This window comes from Sceloporus occidentalis, unplaced genomic scaffold (genome assembly GCF_023333645.1).
Source record: "Sceloporus occidentalis isolate IW3139 unplaced genomic scaffold, rSceOcc1.0.p SCAF_9, whole genome shotgun sequence".
Lineage (NCBI taxonomy): Eukaryota > Metazoa > Chordata > Lepidosauria > Squamata > Phrynosomatidae > Sceloporus > Sceloporus occidentalis.
Genome location: NW_028316989.1, coordinates 25,703,954 through 25,729,228, shown reverse-complemented (window position 1 = coordinate 25,729,228; position 25,275 = coordinate 25,703,954). Strand labels below are relative to the sequence as shown.

Here is a 25,275-nt window from a genome sequence, read left to right as displayed (position 1 = left end):
CAGGGACACAATAGCTAGGAGCCAAGGGGTGTAGGCCTCACAGGCTTAGGGCCCCGATGACCCATGGCTGTAAACATTTTAGAGGGGCCCACGTGTGCATTGACCCTGCGGCCCAAGGGACCCAGGGGGAAAGGGGCCCAGGGGGAAAGGGGGCTAAAGGCCTCGTAGCTGAGGGGGCAGAGGGGGTTAAGGGGCTTTTCTAATGAGAAGAGGATTTTTTTTTCATATACGGTGGAGTTGTATAAAAGCCAAAAATATACTGGATAGAAACTCACAAAATCTTAGAAAAAAATGGCAGACCACAAGAGAGACTTCAATCCAGAAATATACCATCTTGGATTCAGGATTACGGTTACGGTCCCAGAGACAGGAGGTCCTTCCTTCCTTCCTTCCTTCCTTCCTTCCTTCCTTCCAGAAGGGCCCAGCCTCTCTCTGAGGAGCAGCCCAGGAGCCGGACCGTCCCAGTTGGCACCAGTTTGGCTAAACTGCCGCCCAGGAGCCTCTCTGGCCAGGAAGGGCAGGGCCCAGCACTCGGAGCACAGGTGCCACAGTCTGTGGGACGGACTCGGGTGCCGAGGAGGAGGAGAGGAGGCCGGCAGGGTCCCAGGGCAAAGGCCAGCGGAGCAGCAGTAGTGGGGCACAAGCGCCCAGGAGGCTCCTTGAGGCGGGTGAGTGGGGGGCGCTGGGGGGCTAGGACTCCAGCTCCTCTTCTGGTCCCCGAGGGGCGGAGGGAGAGGGGCAGTGGGGCGGGGGTCTCCCCGGGTCTCCCCACAGCAGCCCCCTCCCCTGGGCTCCTGCTGGCTTTCCAGGGGGCAGCCCCTTCTCTGGGGGGGAGGGTGGGGTGGAAAAGGGGGGCGTCGGTGGGGAGCAGAGTTGGGGCAACGGGGGGCTCTTTCTGGGGGGGAGGTGAATCATTCCTTTCAGCCCAGGCAGGTTTCTTTAGAAAGAAAGACAGGAAAAGACCCCGCTGTCCTCCAGCTCCCCCCCCCGCTCTCCCTTCCCTCTCCTTCGGTCGTCCCGGGAGAGCTCTGTCGGGGGAGGGGGTCGTGGTCCCTCTTGGGAGCCCCTCCTTCTCCTCGGGGGGCGCCCTCTTGGGCTGGAAAAGGAGGCAGGGGCCTTCAGTGGGGGGAGGCTTGAAAGGGGGCTGGGGCATCCCGGCGGCCCCCTGCCTTCCTCCCCTCCTTCCTCGAGGCCAGCCTTGTGTCGGGTATCAACAAGGCCGAGGAGGAGCCACTCAGCCCCGCCGAGGGCCAAGGGCAGGGCAAGGGGAACAGGAGGCGCAGGAGGACAGAATCCTGCCCCCTTCGTTTCTCCCTTTCATCCCTTGTTTTACGATGCCAGCCTCCTGCCGTTTGGTCCTGTCTAGAGCTTGCCTCAGGACAGAGGTTTAAGCTGCCATCTCCAAGCCCCCAAGGATTCCGTTTAAAGCTTTCTTGATCAGATTCATTGTGATTTTGCCGAAGGCGTTCTTCCCGGCCTCGCCGTTTCATCGGCCCAATAGGGCTTCTCCGCCACACGCCTAACTTAGGGCCACTCTCAGGCGCTGTGGGCACTGATGCCTTCTAGCGTTTTCCTTTTGCCGCAAGGTCTTCAAGCCATATGGCAAGTGAGAGCCAGCCGGCGGAGCCCTGGGCGGTCGGTCAGTGAGGGTCAATGAGGCTCCGGCCAGGACTGCAGGCGGCAGAGAGCCTTCTTCAGAGGGAGGCCCTCCCTGTCTGTCTGTGTTCTTGGTTCCCACTTTAGGACAGAGATAAACCATTTTAATTAATATTGTGTCTTCAAAAGGGCTTGAGAAAACCAATTGAATTCTACCAAGATAGAATGTTTTGATGAAAACATATCTTTATTGATCATGAAAGAAGAAGAAGAAAAGCATTCTTAAAATGAAACCCAGAGAAAAATCATATCCCTCTGAGAATAAGCCCGAGTGGCAAACTGAGATTAACATCATAAAATTGAATTTGTGCTTCAAGCCTTTCATCTAATCAGCAGCTGGAGGGGGGGCTGTGTGTGTGTGTGCGTGCGTGTGTGTCTTCCCATCGCCTGGGAAGTGGGGGGGGGGGGGTTTGAGCAAGTCCTCCTCATTCTGGAAACACAAACGAGACCCTGCTGCCCAAGGACTCTGGCTGGCTGATGCAGCCCCTATTGATCCAGAGGGAACTCTGCAGCCCCTTTGATGGGGGAGGGACATGGGGGGTTGTGGGGGGGGAGTTGCAAGGACCCCATTCATCACTTCCGCTGCAGCCAGAAAGGAGCCATCCCTAGCCTTTGGCTCCTCAGATTCAAGGTTGTTCTGTTTCTGTTTTATACCATCTCTTTTATTTCTTCATTAATGAATGGCAAAATTTCTGTATTGACCATCAATGGCCAAACCTTTCTAGACAATTCACAAAAAAGATGTTGAAACCCTAGATTGAGAAATGTACCAACGAAACACAATGCAGAATCTACAAGCAGAGGGCAAAAGCAAAGGTGGGCCAGGTGCCAAGGGCCACAGCCATTTGGAAAGCCAGGGAGAGTGTGTCCAGGACAGAAGGGCTCCCCCATGACAGACAGGCCCCCTCTGTCCTCTGGCCAAGGGCTGCCTCTGGGCAGAAGGCACTGCAGGCAGAGAGCTCTCCTCCAACAGCAACTCCTGGGAGGACACATGGAGGACAGGCGGCAGGTTGGGAAGGGCAAGGGGAAGGGATGGGGAGACCCCCCCTGCAAAACTCTCTAGTCCTCTCCTCAGCCTCCCTCCCTTGCACTGCATTTCCTCAGTCTCTTCAGCCAGTTTTTGGGGGGTTTCGCTTCTGCACAAATTTGCATTGTATTTGCATATACTGGTTAATGCATATTGAAATGTTTGATAAGCTGATCTGTAAATTATATATATATATATATATGTTAGGAAGGATCGAATTAGGGGAATTTAATTAGCTCAAATTTACGAGAAGCATGTCCTAACAACGCACGCAGCGGATCGTGTCCCTATGTGTATACCAGAGGTCATCTAGTCCAACCCCAAGAAACAGAGACTCCAGTGCCAATGAGTTGCAATTAAAATGTAAACATTTATTAAAGCCACACAACAAAGGGGATCACACACACACTCACACATTCAATGCTAAAGCAAGAGAGGGGAAGAGTTTGGGAGTAAAGGAGAAAGGATAGAGGCACCGTTGAACTAATTACCTTAGGAGTCTTCTCCAAGCGACGGATGTGAGGGATGTTGGAAGGTGGACACGGCCGCGGGGAACAGGGAAAGCAAGCGGTGACCGAGGTGGCTAGGAGCTAAGTTCCAGCGGGCCAAGCTAACAAGAGGCCCGAAAGAGAAAGTGGGCTTTGTCTTGCCCAAGTGATTTCAGCGGGGCACAGTGCCCAAGAGAGCTCAAGTCTGGAGCAGTTGCTCGACAGAGTTTGAGGTTTGGAACTTTGTAGCTCACAAGCCCAAAGGAGGACTGGAATCTGGGTCTTATTTATACTGCAAAACGTGTCTGCAGGCTATAGCTACCTGCAGAACAAAGGTCTTGATGGCTTATCTTTGTCTAAGATTAAAGCTAAACAATGGATACACAAAAGGGTCTGCCACTTCTTTGGGAGAGGACCACTATCTAGATGGCTGAGTACTTAATGCCATCAATAGGAGAGGCATACTTCCTTTGTCCTCATTCTATCAGGTTGCCTGCGAAACTGGTAGGGCAACTCCCAGAACTGGTTTCTTAAGATTTAAATCTACCTTTTGCTATAGCCATGCCTTGCAAGGCTCCCTGGCTATGTGGTCAGCTCGCCTTTGGGATAATGGCGGCTGCGATGGAGTCAGTCAGGGGTCATGATTTTTGATCGCTTGGCACCCAAAATTTATATAAATCCAAACTCGATAACATATATATATATATATATATATGTGTGTGTGTGTGTGTGTGTGTGTGTGTGTGTGTTTTCTTCACCCCAGAGAGCACCCTGTGTGTGCTGTGTGTATGATGCCACAGTTGAGATCCTCCTCAATGTCTCTCACAGCTACTCATAAAGATCCAAGCAATAGATATAAAAGTTTCCATCTCTGCTTGACCTGCTGCAGCAATGTCTCTCCCCTTCCCTGTTTTCCTTTTTTCAGGTGACCCTGCCATGAAGTCCTCCATCCAGGTTGTCACACTCTGGGGGAGAAGAGCCCCGGCGCACAGCATCACGGCCATTCTGATCACTGAGGACCAGAGGAGCATTGTTACCGGCAGCCATGAGGGGCAGCTGTGTCTCTGGGACCTGTCACCAGAACTCAAGGTTGTGGGCCACCCACTCATCCATGAGGGCCTCCTGCCTTCCTGCCCCTCTCTCTTCTCCTCATTCCTCCATGTGCCCCCCTCTGCCTCGCCCCTGGGCTGGCCATGTTCTGCCACCAGACCCACGTGTCACTTTCTTCCAGTCGGCAGTCCCACAAGTGTCAGGTGCCAGGCCTGGGCAGGCTCTGGGCAGCCACAGGGAGGCTGACCGCAATCCCCCGGAGCTCACCCCAGTCTCTCCACACAGAAGCCCCTCAGTTCCAGTCTCCCTCCAAGTGCCCTCCCTGTGCTCTTTCTCCAAGGCAAAATCCACCAGGAACCCATAGCTCTGTCTTTCTCACCCACTGGACTTCTTGCTCTTCCAGATTTCACCGAAGCAACTGCTTTTCGGCCACACTGCCCCCGTGACGTGTTTGGCAAAGGCCAGAGATTTTGAGAAGCAGCCGTATGTGGTCAGTGCTGCTGAGAACGGGTCAGTTGCTTTGCACTCCCCATGTGCCCACCTTTCTCCCCATTGTAGTGACAAAAAGAGTGGCAGGTAAGGAGCCCCAGCATGGTCCTTGTTGGAGAGGAGCTCTTGCCAGGAGAAATGCCTGTGAGGAGCCACCAGGAAGGCCCCTTTGGGGCTGGCTGGGGTGGCACCAGAGATTCCCCCCATGGCTGCCCACCAACCTTCCTCAGGCGGCATTCTTGGTGGGCGATTCTTCTGCCTGGGAGGGAGGGAGGGAGGGAAGGGAGAAGTGAGGAGAGGGGTCCTGATGATGTCCAGAGGCCTCTGCCAGGAGCAAGGGACTGGTCCCCGCAGTCGATGTTCATATGGAAGACAGAGGCAGAGAGCAAGAGAGGGGTACTCTATGGAGACTGTAGTCATGCCTGTTCCAGTAATTTCTGTGGTGAATGGGAATGTGCCTGTTCCAGAGGCAAAATGGCAGCCTTTCCTCCTGATCCTCACCATATCTCACATCAGAGGAGGAGTTCCACCGTAGTGCTTTCAAAGTCAAGGATTGCATAAGATAGTGTCTACGTGTGCACACTTGTGTGCATAATTTTTGCCAGCTTGACCACTCCATGATGTTGCTCAGCCACATGTGTCCTGGTTTTCACCTGTGATTCTGGACAGGTGTGCCCCCTCTGCCCAGGCTGCCTGAAATCCTTCTCCCTGCCTCCCAGCAAAGGGTGGGGAGAGTAACATCTGGCTCTCTTTTGGGCAGAGAAATGTGCGTTTGGGACATCACCTGCGGGGAGTGTGTGAAGGACACCCGCCTTCCCTTCTGCCACACCGCCATCTGCGTAAGTATGGCCACTTCTGGCCAGGGCCCTTCTAACCGCACCTCTCCCCCCCTTGAGGAGCACCTTCTTTACTGCCTCAGCTCCTTCACCCCCAGAGGGTTTGCGGGTCTGTCTTTCTGTCTTCAAGGGCCAGAAAGCAAGATCCACAGAGATCCCACTCAGGGCTTTTCTTCCAGGAAAAGGTACCTTCCCTGCATGCAGGACATGGAGCTATCTCTCTGCTTTCCACCATTTCTTGCTTGAGATTAGGATGGGTGGTCTCATTTCTGTCTCTGGCGTCAGGAGCCATCAGTGCTGATGCACATGGCCAAGGGGGAAGGGAGAAGCCCCCAAGGGGAGTGGTATGCCATGGCAGGGTGAGCGGCAGTTGCAGGGAAGGTGCCAGGCCCTGACAGGTTCTCTGTGCCCACCTTTGGCCCGTGGCATGAAGGAGGGTCTGCCAAAGGAGAGATGGTACTTGGGGGAGTGGGGAGGAAGGAAGCCCACAAACCTGGCTGGGCTTATGGGGCCATGTTCCTTGTGATGATCTCTGCATCTGTTTGCCATGTTTTGTTTCCTAGCACATGAGCCCAGAGGCCTGGAACTGGGCGCCATCTTTGTTGGTGCACCAGGCTAACCTGCTCCGGCTTCTCCCCATCTCCTCTCCCATTACCACCCCACTCTTTTTGCTCAGTATTACCACAGCTCCTTCCGCATGACGGGTGAAGGCTGGCTCCTGTGTTGTGGGCAGTATGACAACATCCTCATCCTGGATGCCAAGACACTGGCCGTCCTCCATGCCTTGACTTCTTCCCACACACCAGACTGGGTCAGCTGCATGTGCCTGGTCCACTCCCCCCGGATCCAGGGTATTTCTCCCACTCCATAGCTCTCGGGGGAAGGGAAGAGTTCTGTTGGGGGGGGGACTGTGGCACACCAAATTTCCCCATTTATCCCCCTGTGTGCCAACCCCCTGTGGTTCTGCCCCACTTCCTTCCCACTGAGTGAGGTCCCCCCTTGGGCTGCCACAGCTGCTTCTTCCTCTTCCTCCTCAGAGGACTCCTTGATCGCTGTCTCGGCCACTGGAGTCCTGAGCGCCTGGGACCTCTCCTCTTCCATCACCAAGATCCAGGTGAGAGACTGGGGGGGGCACCTGAGGGAAGGTGGGCTGGCAGGGGTAGGATGCTGCTAGTAGGGAGTGTGGGTTGGCTGTGGGGGAAGGTAGCCCGGAGCCAGCCCTAGTGGGGCACAGGCTCTTCTGCCCCCCATTGGCAAGTAGGTGAGGTGAGGGAGGCCACTCAGCTCTGCCCCCGTCTTCTCCTGCTTTGGTTTGTAGGACGGGCAGAGGGTCGACGAAAGGGAGTCCACAGCACTGGGTTGCTCCTCCTGCCAGGCCATCTGCTTTTGCACCTACACCGAACGGTTTCTCCTGGTGATCTTCTCCACCTGCTGGAAGGTAATGGTTGCTGGTCCCCTCTCCCCACTCTGCCCCAAGGCAGGCGGGCAGGCTGGGGAGCTCTCTGGTCTGGTGGGATTCCAGGTCCCATCTGCCTCATTAGCCTCAGAGCCATCCCTCAGAATTTCAGCCCATCAGCACACTTTGCCCATCCTGATGTGACACAGAATTTCCTAAGGCAATCCTAACAGATGAGTAGAAATAGAAAAGCCACAAAAATAAAATTTCTTGTGTGAAGACAAAGTGAAGAAACCAAAGGGCTTTGTCTGATTTTGATTTCAACAAAGATTCACTTCTGCCCACTCTGGGGCACTAAACTAAGTTGATTCCAGGGATTTAATAAGTCATCTGGGGTCTTTCCTGTACCTGTCACAGAACTCTGTCTCAAATGTTCCTCTTGGAAAAATTTAGTGGGTCTTCCTCCTCCTCCTCAGGAATGAGGGGTCTGTCTTGAGGTCTGCCCTCCTTGCCCACACTCCAGAGCCCTCTGGCCCAAGGAGGCCGCCCCAGCCTTGACTCGGCAGCAGGCCTCCCATGTCAGACAGAGGGGGTCTCAGGCTCAGGCTCCCCTTTGAACTGGGGGCTCTGGGTTCTTGGGCCTAAAGGGGCAATCTCAAGCTCTCTCTCTGCCTGTCTAGAGGAGGAAAAGGAGGAAGAAGCCTGTCCAGGGATATAAACTGGAACCACCAATTTCTCATGCCAGTTGAAACAAGTTGAAAGACCTTTTTTTTCCTGGGTGTGAGAGAGACCCTTGTGGAATCTCTGCTCGTCAGGGACATCTCTGTTAATGTCTGTGTGTCAATACAAAAAGAGCACACAGACACATGCAGACACACACAGGGCCTCCTCCTTTTGTGACTTCAGGTGTATGATTACTGTGACTTTTCCCTGCTGTGGACCGAATGGAGTCCCAGGGGCCAAAGCTTTGCTGGGGGTGATGTCCTGGCTGCTCACCGGCTGATCGTCTGGACGGATGGTGGGCATGGATACATCTACCAGCTGCTGAACAGGTCAGCCCAGGGGAAGCCAAGAGAGAGACATGTTGATAGTGGCTAGTTAAATGTCCATGCTAAATTTATATTTTAGAATATTAGCGGCTTTTCTTACAGCAAATATATATAGCCTATATCCTGAGGTCAAATGTTGTAGCCACATTTTACTTATGTTGTGTACACATAAGCATATTTTCCTTGAATTTCCTTAATACCTTTTACTGATTTGTGCTGGCTCTGTGCCATAATAAATGTTGGATGTTGTTGCCCAGGAGCAGCCCACCCCACCCCAACCACATTTTGGGCACCAGCTGGCCCTGGAGGGGCTTATTGTGGATAAATGCCCCCTCCTCAAATGTTACCAATTGGCTGTGGTGGGTGGCATGGGCTGGTGCTGCTGGCACCAGGTTCTCTGAGGAGAGGGGCTGCCTGGCATGAGTCCGAACTGGACATGGGCTTCCTGCATATAACACACACACACACACACACTCCACTGCTTGTTGCAGAGATCCATTGCGGTTGTCTTGACCTTCTCGTCCTCTTTCCCAATTATTCAGCGGCCTTTCCCGGAGTATCCAGCAGCCATCCGGGGGAGGAGTCCTCAAAGAGACAGTTTACCCTCTTTTACTCTCCTCTATTGATGTAGAAGATGAGAAGGTAAGACCCCCTGCTGGAGGATGACTCTGTGTGTGTGCTGCGGGGGCAACATAGCGGGGTTCTTCACTAGAGGCAACTGGGGGATTCCCATGCTGGTGGGGCTCTGAGTCCAGCCCACGTTTTGCTCCAGGGTGAGAGGAGCTGCTCTCTGGGGGCAAGGACCGGGAGGTCCAGAGCTTTGGACAGCTCCTGTGGGGCTCCCCCAGCCCCCTGGGATGAGGGCACCAGCCACGGGGGGGGGTCCCTGCGGCCCCTTGGCAGGAAGGGGCCCCACCCTGAGCCAGTTCAAGGCAGGAGCCTTAATCTCCTGCCTCTGGAACTCCCTGAAGGAAATGGAGGAAGGCTGACATGGCAGCTCTCTCTGTCTCTGTCTCTCTCCTTAAAGCAGAGTTTCTCTTACATAATGGGCTTCATGAATGAGAGAAAAGAGCCCTTTTATAAGATCCTTTTCTCTGGAGACGCTTCCGGGAGAATCACATTGTGGCACATTCCTGACGTCCCAGTTTCAACTCTAGACGGTTCTCCGAAAGGTTGGGGCAGTTTCTGTTTGGGGTCTCTGGGCTGGACTGAGCAGTCTGCTGGATAAGACAAAAAAGCCAGGACAGATATCCAGTCAATAACGACCCATCAATGGAAGGAAGGGAGAGGGAGGCCGAGGCTTAAGGGCAGGCCTCAGTGTGCCTTCCAAGGCAGCAGCAGAATGTGGTCCCGTTGATCTCTGTGGTTACTGCCTACAGTTCATGGGATGAAATATGGGTGGCCGGCATGGCCATCATTTCAAGGCTGTTCTGCTTCAGACAGGCCTCCTTTGCCTTCCCTGCAGAGATCCCAAGAGTAGCATCCTCCACCCTGCAGGAGTCCTTCGACGCTCACCATCTGCTCATGGCAGAAGGGTTCTGGGGCCGCCTCTGGGGCAAAGCGGACACCACTCCCACCACCACATTCACCCTGTACATCCCTAGCCTCGATATGCTGGTGTGTGGCTGTGAAGATGGCAGGATTGTAGTTCTGCCAGCTCTGGCTGCTGCCAAGGTCTGCCTCTTGGAGGATCCATCCTTCCGGAAAGGTGAGTGGCACCGGCAGACTTCCCCCCAAGAGGAGGATCTGGTCAGTGGTCTCTGAGGGAGGAGGCTTCCAGGTGGGTGCCATGAGAGCCCCTCGTCCAGCCGCCAGCTGCTTGGCCCTTGACTCTCTGCCAGCAAAGCCTTCAGTGGCGAACAGGGGGCTCTCCTTCGGCCCTGCCTCATTCCCCCCCCCCCATTGCTGCCTGTCTGTGTTGACATTGCTGAGGAAACCCACCTCAGAAAGCCCTGGCCAGAATCTCCCTCTAGCCAGAGAAGGCTCTGTTTGGTCCAGACCCTTGGCTGTCACAGCAGATGACTAACTGGAAACCCCCAAGAAGCCCTCTCTCCTCCTTCACCCCAATAGTTGCCCCACTGTACCTCTGCCTTTCACTTTGGTGGCCATGTATAATGCCCGCCCACAGCTGCTAGCTTTTAAGAGACCTCCATGAATGTATCCCTCCCTATTTAGAGCCCACATCCTTTCTGTGGCAGTGAGTCCCACAGGTCAGTCAAGCACTTTGTGAAGAAATGTTCCTTTTTCTCTGTCCTGAACAGTTGGATTTGGGCTGTGTGAGTGGGTGGGAGAGAAGGTGTGTCCACTGGTGGGGGAGCCTTCTGGGGATGGCCACGGACAAGTCTGACAAAGAGGTGAAGGACAAATAGGAGGAGAAGGAGGATCACACCCCTGGTCCTGCCTCCCTGCAGCAGTCTTGGCCACCTTTCCCCTTCAGCTGCTGCAGCTAAGTCCCTGGAAGCCCATATGAAGAGTGAGCATCCACGTTTAAGACCCTGGAAACCCACAGATGGGGGCAGTCAGGGGCCAACCCGCCTCTTCTCCAGCCATCTAAACGTCTTTGTGACCACAGTGATCCAGATGAGTGAAGGGCCAAATTAATAGATTGCACATAGTGCCACTCCTGCGGCCCCCAGAGGACACAGCAGGACCCACTGCAGAAGCCCTGTGGGCCCCACAAGTGGCCTTTTACCACAGGATGTTGGCCCCCTTTTGTGAGGAGAGGTCTCCCCCTCCCTTCCTCTCTTTCAGATGCCTTGCCCTACAGGACGCTCAGCGGCCACAGCAGTGGGGTAACAGCATTGCTGTACCCGCATGGCCGATCGGCTCAGTTTGACCCCAGCTGGCTGCTCTCCGGGAGCCAGGACTCCCATGTCATCTGGTGGGACATATTCACTGGGGAGAAGCTGCACGACTTCTCCTTGCATGCTGGTCGCATCACAGATATGCTGCTCTCCTCAGAGAATTACCAAGTAAGTGGGGAAGGAATTGGGGGAGGGGGGGAGAAAGGCCCAGCCAAAGGACAGCACGGCAAGTGTTGGAGGGCAGCGGCAGTCGGAGGAGAGACCAGGAGCAGGGCACCATTGGCTGGCACCAGGGAACCTCCGTCGCACCAGGACAGTTCTTGCGTAGGCAGCAGGGAGCCAGCTCACAGTTGACGCTTCACTCGCACATCCATCAGCTGTTCGGTGGCCTCCTCTGTGCAATCGCTGCCTGCGCTCCACCTCACTCACCAGGCAATTTGCCTAGTTTGGCTCTGCAGCTATTTCTGTCTTGCGTGCTGGCGGATGGAATCAGGCAATGGGTGGAGGAGTGCAGCTTTTAAGATAAATGGCCTACCCTCAACATATAGAACCTCACCCAGCCCCTTTGCCTCCTCCTTCTGCACTAAGGCAACTGCTGCTGCTTGCGAGCGCCCTCCTCTGGTCAGATGTAGTTGCACTGGGATCTGAGTGCATTTCTGAGGATACCGCCAGTTTCCATACATGGAAACAGTGGCATGCCCACACTGGTGTCACATGGCGTGGGGGGCTTTGCCAGAGGGGCATCCAAAAGGGGGGGCTCAGCCCTCTCTTTGGCCATGACAGGAGATCTCATGAGGTAATAATAATAATAATAATAATAATAATAATAATAATAGAGGGCCATGATGATGATGATGATGATGATGATGATGATGATGATGATGGAGGACCCAACCAGGGGGGCCCCTCTTCTGAGATGTCACCCAGTGCAGACCCCACACCCCATGCTCCCTAGTGATGCCACTGCTTAGAAAAATGGTTTCTGGAGTTTATCACATGGGGACAACTGGAAGTATAAACTGATTAACCCGTAATAATCCCACAATTGCGCAAATGGTTTTCACACAACGTTGAGAGGAAACATGATTAAAGTGCCACTATCCTGTGAATAACCAGGCAAGAAACAGCAGCAGATCATTCACAGGATTTTCCCATGAATGACTTTTTGCTGTTTATTGCCTGGTTATTCCCTGGTTATTCACAGGATAATGACTGTTGTGTTAATCTCATTTTAATCATGTTTTAATATCAATTGCGATTTTCACAAGCTAATCACTGTTTAAACTCCACATTTCCCCCTGAGTGATAAACTCTGTTGGATCAGAAGTAGGTTCCTGGGCCGTCAACCCCTTTTGTGGGAAAGAGGAATCCTGGTTAAGTTAAGACTCAGCCTCCTATGGCAAAGTTCACACGTGAAAGTGCTGAATCTCTTCAGTCTCTCTGAGACTAGTTTTAGCAAAGTAAGGTAAATGGGCACTGTGCAAGTTTCATATCTAAAAATGTATTAATTACATTTAACGGCACATTCAAATCTATATGCAGGCAGTGCCTAACTATAGGAAAGTTTCAGGTAGAGGAGCCTTTCTGCAGATCTTGCCCTCACCATCTTGAAGGAGGAGGCGGAAGAGGCAGGGAAGGGAGGTCTTTTAGGTGCTCCTAAACACACTTGGAAGGTCCTCTGGCCACGTGTCATGGGTCCTTAGGAAATGCACCTCCACAATGGATGACCGGGCCAATGGGGAAAGTTCCAGGATGCCAAAGATGGAGGTGCGCCAGCAACCCTAACTGCCTAAGCCCCCTTCCTCTAACAGCAGTTGTGTGAAGGGGTTTAAAGGGAATGCTTGGTTGAGAAGCGCTTCCCAACAGTTTCCTAATGGAGCAGCTGCAAGAGAGAGCTCTGCCACCATTTACTTCTGCTTCTGGCCTCTGTTTAAGGTGGGAGATAAACTGCCCAAATGGTAGGCCATCTACTCAGAGAATTGCAATGCCCCTCTCCCCAGACTCCCCAGATTGTGAGAAGGTCTGTGTGTGTGTGTGTCAGTGTGTGTGTGTGTGTGTGTGAGTGAGAGAGAGAGAGAGGGAGAGAGAGAGGCTTTGTGCAGCAATGGCCTTGTCTTCAATGTGGAGGTGGAAGACACATTTTCACTGCCTTGAGACGCCCTGCGAAAAGATTGAATTTCCATACTCAATGCAAATCATTTGGATCTCCCAATTGTTTTGCTTAGGCATGTTCCCTTTGCCACTAACCTGACATTGAGCAGTGCAGCATTGTTGTAATTTTTAAACACTTCCAGAATTGTTTTCCTGGCCTTTCTTTGCAGTTTAAAAGCCACCGGCTTGTCTGCTGCCTGTGTGGCGACCACTCCGTGGTGCTTCTGCATATCCAGGCCCGGAGGTGCCTCTTGGAAGCCAGGAAACATCTCTTCCCAGTGAAGACACTGCGGTGGCACCCTGTGGAAAACCTCCTGGTTGTTGGCTGTGAAAACGGCTCCATTTATATTTGGGATATTGAGACAGGTAACCCAAAAGCACCTCTCCTGCCAATGCTGGGCGGATTCCCTTCTTTTTTGGTTCTGTGGCGGCGCTTCAAGAGGCAGACCCTGACTTTTCTCCAAGGAGCTTGAAGGCAGGTTCTGGCTGCTTTTTCCAATGCTCTGGACCTGGTCCGGAACAAAGGGAATTCTCACCCTATTTTTAGTAGCCAAATAGATGACCTTGTAGGAGCTGGAAATATGCCCACCCCACCCCTGCTCACCGAATTAACAAACTTTACCCCATGGAAAAGCTGGCTTTCATTTAGGGAGCCATTATGGGACCCTTGCATTCTCCCTGAGAGCTCTGCCAGCTTATGGCTTCTTTCCCTGGTCGCTTTGATTTGGGGAGAGGGGCTTTCCACAGAGGCTGGATCACAGCCATCTCTCCAGAGTGCTTTGGATGTAGATTCTTGCATGGCAGGGGTTGGGAGACATGGTCCTTAGGGGCCCCCTCCAACGCTAGGATCCATTCTGTGGGAAATCCTGTCATTGGCTACAGTGGTGTTGGGTTGGGCTCGACTGGCATCACTCCTGGTGTCCCTCCGAGGCAAGAGTAACTGCAGGCAAAGCCAACAGGAAGAAGGAGGGCTCCGTCAGGAGCTCCAGGCAAAGACATGTCAAGGGGAAGTACGTTAGGGAGACAGAGAAATCCTTGTTTAGAAGCCTCCTCCTCGTTGTCCAGTCTCCTCCTTCTCTTTGGCACCGGGAACACTAGAGGGCAGCCTTCCAACGCAAGTGGAGGAGAGGATCCTAGAAAGGTTGGGGAAATTTCAGTGGATGGAATGGAGTCAGGTGGGAAAAGGAGGAGGCCAAGGGACACCCACAAGCCTCACTGGGCACTCCTCCCCGCTGGGCACGCTGCGCATGTGCCCTTGCACTCCAGCAGGTGCCCTGGGCCAATCTGCCAGGCTCTGCACAGGCGCCAAGCTGCTGACCAGAGGTCATTCCACAGCCTGGATTTTTCTTTTCTGGGCTGCAGAAGAGATGCCTGTGCAAAGGTAAGTGTGTGTGTGTGAGTGTGCGTGATCGGGATAGGGGGCTGTGCATCTTCCCCTTTTTTGATAGGAAGCCCATTTACGCTTGTATGCACATGCTTGGTCTCTTTCTGGTCTTCTGTCCCAGAATGGTAGAGTTTGGCCCTGGGCTTGGAGGACGCTGATCACAGGCCTTGCAGGCATGACCGGTGTGGTGCTGCTCTTTGGTGCACCGTGTGCTGCATCTGCTTCACCACCTCAGGCTCAGACCCTTCCTGCCCCTCTTGTGCCCTAGGAGTTCTGGAGCGCCATGAGAGCGGTGAGATGGCCAAGGCGATCCTGGCTTCCTGCGAAGATTCGGCCATTGCCACCATGGCTGACCCCTTGCTCCGGGTGTTTGAAGAAGACAGTTGTGACCAACACTTTGGGGGCATACAAGCCTCCTGCATCACCTCCTTCTATTCCGGCTCCTGTAAACTTGGATCCCCCACTTCCTCCAGTGGCCTTCCTTCGCAAGCAAAGTCCTCTTGTCTCTGGGTGAGTGGACAGGAAGGGTCAGCTTGGGGGAAAAGAATTCGGAGAGGAACCATTTTATTTGCATTTCTATTCGTGACGAGCCCCATTGCAGAAGGGGTGTGTGTCTGTGTGCAGTATGCATACTTTAAAACACACGCGCACACACACAAGCAAAGCCATGTAGATTGTCCTGAGAGCATAGCAGGGAAAGCAGCCTGAAAGCCCCTTGAAAGTTCAGGGATCTTCTTTATTCAGAAAGCAAAGCACTGGAGGAAACACCTGCCTGCCTCTGAAATCAAAAACAAGTAGCTCAGTTGGGCTGTGGACCCCACAGTCCCTTCCATTCCCCAATGTTTGCTCTTTTGCAAAGCCTGCAAATCAGCTGGAAGGTGAAAGGTCCTCTCTCTCATTTATCTTGACCTGCTTGGGCCCTCTCCTGCCAGCCAATGCACCCATCTGTTTGGTGGAGATACTGCAGCGGTCAGGGGGAGGCTGCCTGGAAAAGGTCAGTGGAGCCTCTTGACCTTCTCTCCTTGTGTGTCTTCCCAAAGCGCTTGGAGCGAGGAGGGGGGCATGGAGTTGGGCGTAGGGTGCTCTCCCTCCTCCTCTGGGGTCACAATGGGAACCAAGGATGGAGGCAGAGTGGGAGTGCAACAGATGGGGCACCTGAGCTGGAGATGGGGCACCCTCCTTTGCTGCCCTCCACTCCAGTCGCAGCAGCTGCCCAGAGGAATCAGGTAGAGAGGGGGAGGGGCTCTGCACTTGGAGTGAAACAAGGTTCTGCTCCTGGTAATGGAAGCAGTGAAGGTGCTGGTGAGGAGGGCTGTTCTGCTCCCAGCATGACCTTCACCATTGGCTTGGACAGATTTTTGCCATGACACTGCCAGCTGAGCTCCTGGCTCTCCTTCCTGTGGCATGGGGCTGTGAGTGCCTGGTTGCTATTTACCTCCAATTTGTGCTGCTGCCCATGGGACATTCAGCTCACAGAGACAGTGCAGAGGGATTTGCTCTTGCTTCCCTCTCTCCAAGGCTGCCTGGAGACACTGCGGAAGGCCTCCAGTGCTCCAGTCAGGCCCCCTGCCCCCCCAGTCTGGCTACTGTGTCTTCTGGAGGCTGTCTTCTTTGAGCTCCGGTTGGGCATCCTCATGAGAGGGCTGGCAGAAGCAGGAAGAAAGGATCAAGCGGCCTGCCCCATGGGACTGAAACGGGGTCTGGCTCTCCTGGAGGTGGCCAGCATTCAGCAAGAGCAGCACAAATTGGAGGTAAATAGCAATTGGAGGTAAATGCAGGCCAGGCTGGCCCTGAAGTGCAGATCACAGAGACATGCATTTCTCAGATGGAAGCCAGGACAGGTGTGGCCAAGCAACACCAGAGTGTGGTCAAGATGGCAAAGGTTGTTGATGTGGAAGAAAAGATAAGCCAGGAGGGGCTGCAGCTGTTTGCTTTTGCTTTAGTCTGCAGGGAAAGGCAAGATTCCTCCTCTCCTTTCCCTGATGCTTCTGCTGTGATGCAGTGGCCACCCAGCAGCTCCTTTTGGGTCTGGCATGGCTGCTGGCTGAGTAAGAAAGGGACCGTCTTCCCTCCTGGCCAGCAACCCCACTGGAAGGGGCTGCCATGCAGAGGCACCATCCCACCCACACCAGGGGCCACAGCTGATGGATGGCAGAGGCTCCTCACCGGCTGTTCAGCCCCCTTTGAATGTCACCCTGCATCTCACTAGTGATGCCCCTGCTTAACAGGCCTTTCACTTCCTGCCCCTTGGTATATGCATTGCTCTGTTCTAAGTACTATTTGCAACTGCTTTGGACATTTGCTTTTTCACTGAAGATCTAGAACTTATCATGTTGCTTGCCACCATGCATCCCTTTAGTCAGGACAGTGGTGATGTTCCTCTTACCTTTTCTCTTTCAGCAACCCTCCACCTGCCCTGGCCAAAGGCCGTTTACCATCCTACCAGTGAAGACGAAATGGGAGAAGGCAAACTTCCACATCCTTCTGTTTGATCTGGAGAAACTGGCAGAGTGGCTGCGGTCCCCTCCGCTCAACAACCTGAGGTCCTCCAACTCCTTCCACAGCTATGGGGCTCTAAAGAGAGCTAAAAGCTCTGCAACAGAGAAGAGGATGCTGGTGCTAAGGAGGAACCGGACCTCCAGGTCCCTCTTCCCACCAGGTGGGGCGGCCAGGGAGGCTGGGGACGCACAGGCCTTTGGGGAGAGCCACACTGGCGCTGCCCCCATGACTCGGCCCCTGGACCAAAGCGGGAGCGGCCTCAAAAGGCACAAGAAGCCCAAGAGCTCAAAGAAGGCGAAGCGGCAGTCCTCTGGAAAGAGCAATGTGCCAGTGGCCACAGAGGTGGGCAAGCTGCTCCTGTCGTGCCTCTTGCCCTGGGGAATGGACGGGGAGCAGGATGAGCTCTGCATGCGGTGCCTAGACATCTGGAGGCTTCTCTCCCCAGTCTCCCTTGGACAGATTTCGAGAGACAGCCATCTCTCTCTGGCACTGCCAGGAAAGAGGAAGGCGGTTCTTCCCTGGACGGTGAAACCTGAAGGGAGGAACTTGTTTTCCAGCAAAGTGCTGGACTTGTGTGATAAGTATATGAGCATCACTCGAGAACAACAAGCCAGACAGAGCAGCAGAAGCACCAAGAGCAGCTCTGAAAGATCTCCAACTCTGGTTTATTTGCTGAGCAGGATATGTTTAGTCCAGAGGATTCTGAGGATGCCTCAAGAAAATATTGGGTAAGAACGTCCACCTTCATGCTTTGCACCAAATAAAGGCAGTGCACCTGTTCCTATTCATTTCCCCATATTTCTGACAGCAGGACTTCACACTGACCACCCTTGAATGCCATTTTGTGTGTTCTGCCCACTTTTCATCCCACCGAGAGCATTTTAAATCTCAACTATGTTGGTGGTGGTCCTTCCCAGGTCCCCCATGACTGGCCCAGAAGCCAGTCCAAGAGCCTGAGAAGGATACCACAGCTGGGTCTGGGGCATCTGCTCCTCTGAGAGGGACATCTGAGGAGGAGGGCTAGCGGCGGCCTCTTTGCCCTTTCGCAAACCCTTTCACACCCAGATCATAGTTCCCAGCTGTGGGATCTTTGTCAGCTTCTCCTTGGATGGGCTCCTGAGCCAAGCCAAATGGGAAAGATGTATTCGGTAATGGCTTTGAGTGGTGGGGATGATGTCCATCAGGAAACCAGGACAGCAAGAATTGGGGTTTGTGGGGAGGAGGGGAGGAGGAAGTTGTCATAATGCTGAATTAGGAAAAAGGCAGTAGGAGGGGATATTGGGAGGCAGTAGCCTCAAAGGCCCCCCCCTCGCCCCATGACAGATGGGCATTTGCCCAGTGACTCTGGGCGGGTCCGAGAGCTTTCCATTCCAGCTCTGTTTCCCAGGTTGCTGGGGACTGGTGCCACTGCCTCATTGGTGGGAGGGTTTTTCCCCTGTGAAGCGGCTCCATCCACAAAGCTTTTGACAGCAAATGGCTTCATTCTTGCCAGGCTCCTTTTGGAAGATTGCACTACCATCCTAGCCCCCATTGGGCTGGGACTCCGAGGGCCAAATGGAGGCAATGTGGGCACAGCTTGTGAATGTGCTGACAGCCCTCTTGGGAAAGGACTTTCCTTGGCTGGTCCCTTGGTGCTTGCCTTCAGGGCCATTTGAGGGCTGGATCATAGTGGTGGGGGGCAGTGGCCATGGTAGCAGAATTGACTGGCCCCCAGGCAAGGGGATGCTGTACTGGAGAGGCCTGCATGGCTGCAATCCCACTGAAGGCACCTTGCCCTGCGGTTGAGCCCAGCAGTTATGGCTGCCTCTATCACAGCCTTGGGGACCACCTGGGGACCAAGGTAATGGGGCTGGGGGGGAGTGGGATGCCAAGAGGTTGTAGGGGGCCTGAAAAACATGGGGGAGGAGGCTGTCCCCCCCACCCCCACCCCCCAGTGACCGGCATTATCTGTCCACTGCCACCCAGCCATGAGCACCCATCTTTTTGCCAGGCTGCCAAGGTTTCCTGGCCAGGCAGTGATGGTTTTCCCTTCAGTCCACAGAAACCAGAGCCTTCCCGCCCCAAATGGCGTCCTGCCCCCTCTACTGGGGTCCCCAGTCTTCACCAGGAGCCTGCCAAATGTGAGTATCTGGGGAGAAGGCTGGATCCTCCCCAGCATTGCCTGCTTCACTTCCTTTGGGAAGTGAAGCAGGGAAGCAGAGTCCATATGCAAGCATTCATTCTCAGCCTGGGGGTCTCCACAGGGTCTTCGGGGTCTTTGGGCCTTGGCACCCTTATAGGCCCCTGGATCTCCTCCCTGCCTCTGACATCCCACCACCCCTCCTAGCCTCTCCAAGCCAAACACCTCCTTCCAGCTTTTCCCAGCATTTCTTTTACCTTCTTTTCCTACTTAAATGGCTTCCTCTGGTGAACTCCAGAGTGGGGTGCCATAGACATTGGGGTTGGTGTTAGGGGGTTTCCCTGCTGCTGACGAGGAGAGAGCAGGTAGCACCTCCCTGGCAAAGCCATTAGGGAAAGGGTCTCTGCCTGGCGGGGGCATTTGGTCCTGGCACTCTGACGAACGCTGTCTCATTGGCTTTGAGGTGCATTTGGGGTCCCGGTTGGTGGTCTGGAGGACAGTTCCCTTGTCAGACTAATTTCTTCCTGGCGAGACCAGTCCGTAGAGGTAAGTCATGCTTACTGTACACTTCAGGCATACAGCAAAGTGGGGAGGGGCATGCATACACGCGTTTGCCCCTGTGGGTTGCCCCACTGCCTGGCTGCTCTCCCACCTTCCTCTCCCCCTCCACCTGTCCTTCCTTCGTTGAGCATGCCTGTCCTCTCCCTCCCTTGCCCCCCCTACAAGAAAGGCTGGCACCTCTTGCCCCCGCTCACCCGGATCTGCTTCTGTTGCAGGTGGCAGAGGCCATGCAAGCAGCTCTACTGGCAGAGGTCCAGTGGGGCACGAGGAGCCGGCGGAAGTCGCTGGCCAACGGCCATGGGCAAATGGGCGCCACTGCCAGGGAAGTGTCTGGCCATGGCCAGCCAGAGAGAAGGAAGAGCCCTCCTGTGCTGGGTGAGTGCAAGGCTCTTGGCCTGGGGGTAAGTGGGGAGGGGTCAGCAGGAGACCTCCCTCCCTCCCTCCTTCCAGTGGTCCATCTAAAAGAGAGGAGCCAAGGAGTCAGGTGGGGAAGTGTTGGGATATAGCAACTTCGCATGCTGAGACCTTCTAGTAATGCATGTCTATGGTAGTTTATTGCTTACTAACAACCCCTCCTCATTCCCTGTTTACCCAAAAAGAGCACACCTCACCTTTTGTCCCTGAAGAAGAATCGCCATTACTATCTCTTCCCTTGCCTTTGTCCAGAGCTGATGCCTTCATGCTGAGGGAACCTAAAATCCCAAGGTAGCCAAATTTTGGTTTTGTAGCTGAAGAATTGCTTTGGTGTCACGATGAGCAAAGCATCTGTGCCACAGTCCAAGGCTGTCTTCATCTATATGCCCTTGAAGCATATTCACTTGTGCAGTTGAAAGATCTACTTCATAGATGCCATCAGGAAGCAGGGGTCCTGTTTGCCTCCCCTGTTTGCTCCCATTCCAGCTGCTGGTAATCTCTGTATTTAAGGTACGGAGAGAAGCGTACATTTGCAAGTGCTTCTGGGTGTCAATGCCACCTTTGAAACCCCCCAGAAGCAACTGAGATGTGTCCTTTTTATGGCCAACATTAGGCAGCTACAAATTCTATGGAAACGAGGCAACATTCTCAGATTTATCTTTTATCAATGAGATCAGGTACCTATTAAGCGCTCGCTGTTCTCCTGTTGTAACTTTATAATACAAAATGTGGAGTCTTTATGATTTGGATCCACACCATGGAAATAAGTTTTACAGTTGGATCGTTTCTTTTTACAACAGACCCAGTCTCTACTGTATAACTTTTAATGCTTTTGCTCATGTGGTGGAGAGTCCGCATCTGAATTTATGTTACAAGGTGATATCCAATTTTCTTTAGCCCATTAGCTGAGCTTTAAAATTAAGTGACCCCAAGTTCATATTCAATCTTATTAGTGAGCCTTCTCAGTGATAGCTAATTTATAATCTCATGCTGTGGCTATCTGTCATGAAAATTTGTGACTAGGACAAACAATCCAGGAATCTAAGGAAGGTCCATTTTTTAAAAAGCCATAAAGAAAACCAACTGTCTTTTGGAGGGATGCTCATAATCACATGCCAGTACCGAAGCCCCTTCTCTCGCTGGCCCTTTCTGTATGGGGGGCAGGGGTTATGCTATGTTTTAACTGCCCCCCAACCCTGCATTTCAAATGGTTTCTCCTCAGCTCATGCTTTCTCTCTTTGTGCCTTCAAGTCACACATAGACTTCATGATGACCCCATGAATCTTCTTGGGTTTTCTTAAGCAAGGAATATCCCAGGTGGTTTGCCCTTTACTTCCTCTGAAATATTGCCTACAGTCCCTGCTATTCTTTGGTGGCTCAGAGCAGGTGGGATCTGGTGCCTTCAGGGTGTTTAGGCCTTCCTCTGTTCTACCCAGGTTTGTTTGGAAGGAGGGCATCTGACCTTGCAGGGAGTTCAGACTGCAAACAAGGCATTTGGGAGCAGGTCTTGGTTGCTTTGAAGGAGGCCTATTCTAAGGAAGCCTAAGGGTGCTCAGATCCCTCTGGTGGTGAGGGAGGAACTGGGCAAGGGGCTTTTGCAGCAGGGTCTCCATGGGCGAGGTGTCCTCCCCATCACTGCTGGTGCTGGCACTGCCTGGGTTTGGAGAGGTACCCTCTGCCAACTGCTGAGTTTTCCCATCTTCTTCCTTTTTCTGGAAGGAAAGATTGGGGTGAAAGAAAGTCGAACTATGGAATCATAGGTTGGAAGGGACCACAAGGGCCATATAGTCCAATCCCTGCCATGCAGGACGCACCCTTAGGGTATGCCAAGAGATAGTCATCCAACCTCTGTTTAAAGAGCTCTGAAGAAGGAGAATCCACCAACCTCCAAAGCTGTCCGTTCCATTGTCAATGTCCAGGTTTCTTCCCCCCGGGAAGGGCTCTCTGTGGGCGTCTTTCCCCCATTTCATAAATATGCTGCAGGAAGAAGAGAAGGGGTGCCTTGGGACTTTTGGAGTGCAAGGGGCTGGGGAAAGGCTTGGAGAAGGGGCACTTCATCCCCTGCAGGCAAAGGAACACCAAGGGAGGAGGAAAAGAATGCTAGGCAGCCTTTGGGGAACCTCAGTGGATGGGAAAGGAAAGCCTGAGAGGATCCAGAGGCCCCACTCCAGCCCTCCTTCTCGATTTAGCAATGTCAGAGCTTCAGGAACTCAGTGAAGAGAGGGCAGAGGACTACAGTGTGTGCATGTGTGTGGCATTATTGTAGAGAATTTATAACCAACTCAGTATTCAGTGGTTTTGGAGCAAAATTCAGCAGATTGAAGCAAATGATTGCAAAAAGTTGCAATAGCACATAATATGTTTGTAACAAGGAGGATCAGAACAGGTGTGCTTGTGTGTGCATGACTGCAGGGACCATTTGAGATGTTTGCTAATGCTGTACCTTTTCCCCTTTCCCTCCTCTTCCTCTTCAGGGTCCAGTGCCATGGACAAGGGCAAGGGCAAGGGCAGGGGCATCCTGATCTCTGCTGGCTTCCTAGAGGCAGAAGAGGTGCCAGCAGCTGTCCAGCGGGGCAGCTTGGAGGATTCGAATTACCCAGGTGAGAGATGATCACCTGTCCTGCGGGGCACACACCTGTTGTCACTATAGACCCCTCTCCTTCCTAGATGGGTCAAGCCCCAGTCACCTCCAAAGAAGACCAGAAGCTGAAGCTTGACCTCCTCCTTCCTCCCTCCTTTCCTTGGCTGTGAAGGTGGCAGGATGGGAGGAAAGGCCCAGCCCAGTAACCAAGGGGAGGATGAAAGAGCAGTGCAAGGTCTGAGAGGTACAGAGGGCAGAGTGTGGCAGGAAGAAGTGGCACACAGGTGCTGGGCCCATATTTGCAGCCAAGGGCCCTACAGCTCTGCCTGGGCAACCTCCCTTCCTGTGCTTCAAGAGCCTTGTCTCCGAAGCAGGAAGCCTCCAGAGCCCCCCTCCAGGGGAGATGTGGCTCTGTTGCCATGGCAACCTCCTTGTGCCCCCCTCCCCTCCTATTGATCTGTGTGGAAAGGCTTCAGTGGGAGATGAGTGTGAAGAAGGCATAGGCCATGATGGTGTCCGGGCTGCCAGCCTCCCTGGCGGTTGCCCACTCTCACCTTCACCTGGAGGGCAAGGGAGCCCCCCACTTCACCTCAAAGCAAGCCTTGTGCCACCCGCCCTCCCCTGACCCTGGGCTGCCTTTTAGCAGGAAGGGGAGGGTGAGACCCTCCCAAAGACCCCCACTGACCCTGAGAGAGAGAAAGAGAGAAAGACAGCATTGATGGCCTCTGGGAGGGAGGGAGGGAGGGAGGGAGGGAGGGAGCAATCAAAGCTCCTTTTGGGTCACAATGCCATAAAGTATGCCTTTGGCTTCATTCTGACAAATAGTTTTGCTCATCTTTGGGTGAAGGAGAGAAAGACAGAAAGGGTTTGCTTTTTTAAAGTGTCAAAATGTTCAGAAAGGCCAAACCCACCTCTCTCTTTTTGGCTCTTTCTCTCACAGAGGAGAAGAAGCCTCTGCCCTGGATAGCCAAGGTGTGTTCCTGCAAAGTGTGCTAGATTCCTGCCTGGAAAAGGAGGCTTTGGCCCTCTCTGGCCAGCCCTCCTCAGGCCCTTCTTCCACAGCAGCGCTTGCCAAGCATTTTCCCTTCTGCTTCCCTTCCCTTGCCTCAGTGGACCAAAGACCTCAGACCCTAAGGAAGAAATGCCCTCCAATAAAAAGACACAAGAAGAGGACTGGAACCACAGATCTGCCCTGGTTGCCAAAGCCCTCTGCTAGTGGTCAGCTGAGGGTCCTGGCAGTGCGAATGGAAAGAGAGAGAGCGATGAGACCCTTCCCACTTTGGTTCTGCCTCCATGCATGATGGCAACATGCTGCTATCGGGTTTTATAGAGTCATGGAATCATAACAGTTTGGAAGGTCCCTCAGAAGCCTTCACTCCTCCCTGGGGTCCCTTGCCATGATGGAAGACTACCTTGGACTGGGGCAGCGGGGCTGGAGGGCTGGGGCAGCTGTGGAGGGGGGGTCTTCTGGGCACCTCCCAAAGGAGCAGACTCCTGATGCCCACCCCAGCCCAAGGTCTTGATGGTGGGGAAACTGCTGGGAATCTTAATTTACAGGATTTCACCATTTGATGGCCTTCTTTAAGACATTACAAGTGATTAAAAGCAGCTAAATGTAGTCTTTAAAGCTACTCATGCATTCTTAATGGGCAGCCTGTTAATCTGAGGTCTAGGTCATTAATTTGAATGCTCTTCACTAAACACCTCTCTGGCAAAGAAAGCCAATTTTCCTTCAGGGCAAACAGGAATTCGTTAATTGTAATTAAATTAAACATCTGTGACTAACTGGAAATCCCAATTTACCTCCTGTGCAACCGCCAATGGCTAGTTGGCCCTCCTGGCCATTTTTCGGTTCTGGTGGGACAGTTTGGCCGGAGGGTAGTGGCCCCCAGGAGGGAGCATCTAGGGAGAGGGTTTGTGGGGACTTTGCTGGTTTGTTTAATTTATATCCCTCCTTTCTTCCATACAAGTTAAAAAGCACATGGCACATTCCTAGAGCATGTGTGAGGCCTTTCCACACCTGGCTTTCCTCCAAGGACCGCCACTCTTTCCAGGGGATTTTGTGACGGGTTGGGCATTATCACCTCACTTCATGTCATATTTAGGCAAGGCTTTCTTCCTCTGCAACGTTTCTTTCAGACTTTTTCCTCTCCTCATCTGAAATGGGTTGAGCCCTTTCCCGTTTCATCAGCCCTTGCTTCAGGGACATCTGTGGTCTCTTTGAGACTCTGTTTACTGCCAGGTCCAGTCAGCTCTGCAGTCAACCTAAAGGCATGTGGTCCTCTTGCGGTGGCTGCCAGTCTTGCCTCGCTTCTTCAGTCTGGCTTCCCTTTGGGCTGCCAACTCTCTTGCCTTCAGCAGCAGGATGCATAAGCCCTTCCCAGGGACTCTTCTTCTCAGGGCTTCTCTGTAGGGTCTTACCATATCTTCAGCAACCATGGGCAATTCATTGTTGTTGTTGTTGTTGCTGCTGTTAACTGCCCCAGAGTCAACCTTGACTCATGGCAACCCTGTGGATGAGGCATCCCCAAGACTCCTTATCCTCCACTGCTCTGCTCAGGTCCTGTGAATTCAGGCCTGTGAACTCCTTGGTTTAGTCCATGCCTCTGGTGTGCAATTTTCCTCTCTTTCCACAGAGGCTTTTAAATACAGCCAGTTGCTTTTTCAAAGGGCAGTGCTATGCAGAAAGGTGGTAGGTTGCAAGTCTTTTTGTGGCTTGTGGTACAGGAGGCTCTGTCCCTGCTTCCTCACTCTCTCTGGTTAGAAATGCC

At 53.3% G+C, this 25,275-nt stretch overlaps 1 protein-coding gene across 1 annotated transcript; it reads left to right on the top strand.

The window, feature by feature from the left end:
• Positions 1–604: 604 nt before the first annotated feature.
• On the top strand, positions 605–23,719 carry LOC149307075 (WD repeat-containing protein 72-like). The gene is made up of 21 exons (XM_089537704.1): positions 605–668; positions 4,097–4,260; positions 4,625–4,731; positions 5,471–5,549; positions 6,223–6,397; positions 6,584–6,660; positions 6,865–6,984; positions 7,849–7,994; positions 8,534–8,633; positions 9,019–9,163; positions 9,457–9,699; positions 10,743–10,963; positions 13,117–13,312; positions 14,599–14,840; positions 16,731–17,557; positions 18,864–18,949; positions 19,412–19,494; positions 19,725–19,884; positions 22,398–22,523; positions 23,445–23,476; positions 23,615–23,719. Exons 2-21 carry the CDS (start codon positions 4,108–4,110, stop codon positions 23,636–23,638), a joined length of 3,342 nt encoding a protein of 1,113 aa, XP_089393830.1. The 5' UTR covers positions 605–668; positions 4,097–4,107; the 3' UTR covers positions 23,639–23,719.
• Positions 23,720–25,275: the final 1,556 nt, after the last annotated feature.